General features: G+C 42.6%; 2 protein-coding genes across 2 annotated transcripts in view; one reads left to right on the top strand and one right to left on the bottom strand.

Moving 5' to 3' along the window:
* The window catches only part of SLC30A4 (solute carrier family 30 (zinc transporter), member 4), a 16,397-nt gene extending 15,071 nt beyond the window's left edge, over positions 1-1,326 (bottom strand). Inside the window, exons 1-3 of the mRNA XM_009886174.1 lie at positions 1,192-1,326; positions 1,037-1,100; positions 68-213 (exon numbers count right to left, since the gene is read on the bottom strand). Coding sequence (XP_009884476.1) covers positions 68-213; positions 1,037-1,100; positions 1,192-1,326 — 345 coding nt within the window. The remainder of the gene's footprint in view (positions 1-67; positions 214-1,036; positions 1,101-1,191) is intronic.
* Positions 1,327-2,587: 1,261 nt separating this feature from the next.
* The window catches only part of BLOC1S6 (biogenesis of lysosomal organelles complex-1, subunit 6, pallidin), a 5,802-nt gene continuing 4,475 nt past the window's right edge, over positions 2,588-3,914 (top strand). Inside the window, exons 1-2 of the mRNA XM_009886173.1 lie at positions 2,588-2,622; positions 3,257-3,323. Of these exons, the coding sequence (XP_009884475.1) occupies positions 2,588-2,622; positions 3,257-3,323 (102 nt within the window). The remainder of the gene's footprint in view (positions 2,623-3,256; positions 3,324-3,914) is intronic.

Genomic DNA, 3,914 nt, shown 5'->3' with positions numbered 1-3,914 from the left:
GCAGCGCCAGCACTGGCCGCAACCGCGCTTCCCCCGTGGTAGCCCAGCAGGCCGTTCCCGTCCCTACGTGCGCTTGTGTTGGGTGGATAAATGTCACGGCGAGGTAGAGACTTTTAACTGTAAAAGCCATAAAATCTGAATATGGTCTGTCGATAGACAAGTGGCTGTTTTCATGTACACTGTAAGTCACAACTGCATAGTTCCATGCTCTGGCTGCATTTTAAAAGTCACAAGTTTGCGTTGTGTGGGTTTTTTTCTTCCTGTCCCTGTCAAATGCACAGTCCTTTTCTCCGTTTCCATAACCCCTCGGGGCGGTGTCCTGTCGTGGGGAGTCACATGCACCTTCTGAACATTCCTTAAAGGATGGAGGGAGAAACAAACCTCAGAGGCCCTGCTGTCTTATAATTCCTGTCATAACCATGCTCTAACTTAAAAGTAATTCAATTTTTGCCTTATTATTATTTTATTGCCTTATTATTTTATTGTTATTCCCCTCCTCTCTGGTCTGATTACTAGAAATTTTCTTCTGATTTCCAGCTTACACATATTCAGGGCCAGTTTGTACCCATGGCCAAATTCTGTTACTGCGTCAGTCAGTTCCCTAAGTCATTAACATTTCTGGAAAAACACACCTGCCTGAGAGAAAGTACGTATCCTATTTTTTGGCCTGGTTGAAGGAAGTTACCAATTAGAGACCAGACAGTTATATAGAACTGTGAGATTTTGGAGAAAGGCACTCCCTTTCTGGTTGAGGGCTGATAGCAGATCCTGGCACGCATCAGGGCAGCTCTGCAAGACGTGGAGCCAGCGCCTTCTTGGAATGGGCCCTGCAGGAGGGGAGTCATGCGTGGTAAACTGGCCTTGGGTGGAGATTGCTTACTGTTGTTCTCTGTAATGATGTCCAAAAATAAACAATATTAGTCTTTGTCTGAGCTCCCTTGCCACTTTACAATGTGGCCATTGTCCTGAGCATGTAATCCCAAGTTATCCTTCCTCAGGTGGCTAAAGAGGTGCCATCCCTGGCCCTTTCACCCACCTCGTAATTCCCCCAGCACGGTTACCAGCACAATTGTTTTGGGGCCAGACGATGAACCAGATCCCTGAAATGGGCCAGAATTAAAAAAAAATACATATTGGAGGGGGTTGGGAAATATTTGTATGTGCCACTGAGACTGCTTTTATGATCACAACTTGCACAGGCGTCCATGTGACAACTGAGAGGGCAGAGAACAGTGTGGGAATCAGAATGAGAGTGGAGACTGGGAACCTGTCAAGCCAGCCTTGCTGCCCAGGGAAGCGCTCCCAGCCGTGTTCCAGTTCAGCCATTCTTCATGTTTTTGTTCTCCTCTCCAGGTGATTTAACTCAGCCTGTGCTTCACCGGTTTCACCACTTGTACCAGCACAAGTGTGCAAGGACACACAGACATGAACAACTAGCCAGGCAGGAGCCAACAAAACAACTGCTCGCAAGGCTCTGACTTAAAATGTTGGGCTTTGCATTGGGGGATTGAGGAATGGACTCATGCTCCATTCTGCTGCCCCTCCTGCAGGGACAGAAACTTCTAGCACTGAGGAAGGGTAGTAAGCTGGAGAGATATAACACCCTAAACCAACACACCAAGGTTTGCCAGCTTCCCTTTTACCGTATAACTACAACCAGATTTTTCTGAAGTGTTGTCACATCAAGAACCAAGTCATGCGTTGTCAAGATGAACCTCTGTTGAGCAGAGCCTTTTGTAACAGCCTGTTACGTTCCATTTCTTTATTATGACAGCCAAGGCTGTATTCCCTCTGTAGTCTTGTTCATTTAATGAGGACAGAGAGTCTTTAAGAAGTTACCTATTAACGTGAAGTATTTCCTTTTCATATCGTTATCCCTGAAGTCATACAGCACTTTCAAAGCTGATGGTTTAAAACATACTATCTGCTATACAATTCAAGCTAACTTACACCATTTTTACTCGGATTTCTAGGGCGGGGCGGGGGTTTACTATATATGTCACTGCTTAAATCAGTTAGAACAACAAAATCCAGAATGTGTAGGTGAGAGTGTCGCATTAAAAGTTTCTGAACACAGTTGCCACAATATAAAATGAAAAGGAAACATGATTATTTGCTGGTACAGTGTCACATACCCAGGCATTTGTCTTGCCAGTAATTTGAAATTTAACAGCTTTCCAGCACATGAGCCTGCAATCTTGCTGGGAGCGTAAGACCTCAGCAAGAAAGCTAGAAAGTTGTGTACAAACTTTGGATCAGCATCTGGAGATAGAGAATAAGTGTTGAATTGCTGTATGATTAGGAGTAACAAATAAGTGCAGGAACACAACAGAGGACTGTAGGAGAACCAGAGAGAAAGCAAGGAAGCGTACGAGGATATTAAACACAGATTCACAAATATTGCTGCCCACAGATGGGTAGGAGAGCCATCAGTTACAGTCCAGGTTCTTCACAGAAGAACTTCTTTGGGTAGTTCTGTTGCTGTGTAGGGACTATAAACCCACTTTGGATAATTATATAGAGATGTCCTTAGCATGATTTTCTGTCTGATTAATTAAAGCTGTTTCATTGTCTGGCTCCATGGGTTATGGAGTTTTTCGTTGCGTGGTATCCTGTTTTTAGGTAACAATAGTAACGTTAATACTGATTTTGCACAACTCCTTGAAATGAAGTATTTAGACCAGCAGGTAACTGTACCTTTTGTTAGTTTCACCAAATGTTTACATTCCTTATTATACAGTTCCCTTAACTTCCTTTTCAAGCATCTTTTTCTCTTAGAATAAAACCTTACCTTCACAGGATAATGGACTTGGTAATGCACTTGGGAGATAGTTACTGTGAAACAGAGAACACTTTGCAGAGGAAAAGGAACAAGAGACACTTTCTATTGATCTCCTTTTTGGAGCGTTTTGGTTGATAAATAGTTAAATTTTAACTTGCCTAGAAAAAACAGATACCAATTTCATATTCAAATCCTTAGTCTATTTCTGCAAGGCGTGGGAGGGCCTGGAACAGGCAAAGCGGGAGCACAAATCTGAAACTCCCACATCTCAAGTGAGACTATTTCAGAGTGATTATCTCACTTGTTCTTACTAGAAATTCCATCTGGAAGCTGAGAAGTCTTTCCCAGTGAAACTTTCCAAAAAAGTTTCTTTTTTTCTCACTCAAAGAAACTTTAAGTAAAAACGCTAACCAGTTGTAATGGAGGATTTGATTACATCTGCTTAAGTTAATGGACAAGTTCCTGTTGTTGCAGTCTGGCTTCAGACCAGGCCTTTGATGCTTCTTTCTTAAAGCAAAAGCAGAAAAAGAAAGAAAAGCAGGTAAGTTATTATTCTGATGACAGAATAGCGACATAATTGTCATCAATAGTTAATTAGAATATACACGTGAAGAAAAATATAAATGAGTTTGCAACAATCTTGTCATTAAGAATGCCAGTTTTAAGGATGGCAGCTCATCGCTGAAGTCCATTTTCTGCCTCAGCGTGTTACTGAAAAGCGTTAGTGGGACTCCCTGAATTGAATTCCATCTTGAAGGTTTGGAGCCTTATGGAAATACCGCATTCACACACTTTCTGAGTAGTTCCCTCATTGGTTTCTTTCCATAGTTGTATCTGCCTTTCCCCAAAAGACCTTTATAGACAAAAGAGAAAAATGTAAATCCTACCACACCATATCAAAGTGGTTTTTCATTTAAAAAAAGAAATACACTTGCAAGTTATTACTGCTCTTACAGACTGGTGGGGGGTGACAGCGACAGATGCAGACACAAAAACCAGTTCTCAGGACTTTTATTTCCTGAGGAACAAAAGCTAAAAGTAGCGGATAATCCGCACGAGCTCCGGAGAATGAAACACCGGTTTGTGAAATACGGGGGCAATCCGTCCGGCGGGAAGGCCGCCCTGCCGGCAC

This window comes from Charadrius vociferus, unplaced genomic scaffold (assembly GCF_000708025.1).
Source record: "Charadrius vociferus isolate BGI_N301 unplaced genomic scaffold, ASM70802v2 scaffold365, whole genome shotgun sequence".
Lineage (NCBI taxonomy): Eukaryota > Metazoa > Chordata > Aves > Charadriiformes > Charadriidae > Charadrius > Charadrius vociferus.
Note: the sequence above shows the minus strand (reverse complement) of the source record. Positions and strands in the feature narration are given on the sequence as shown.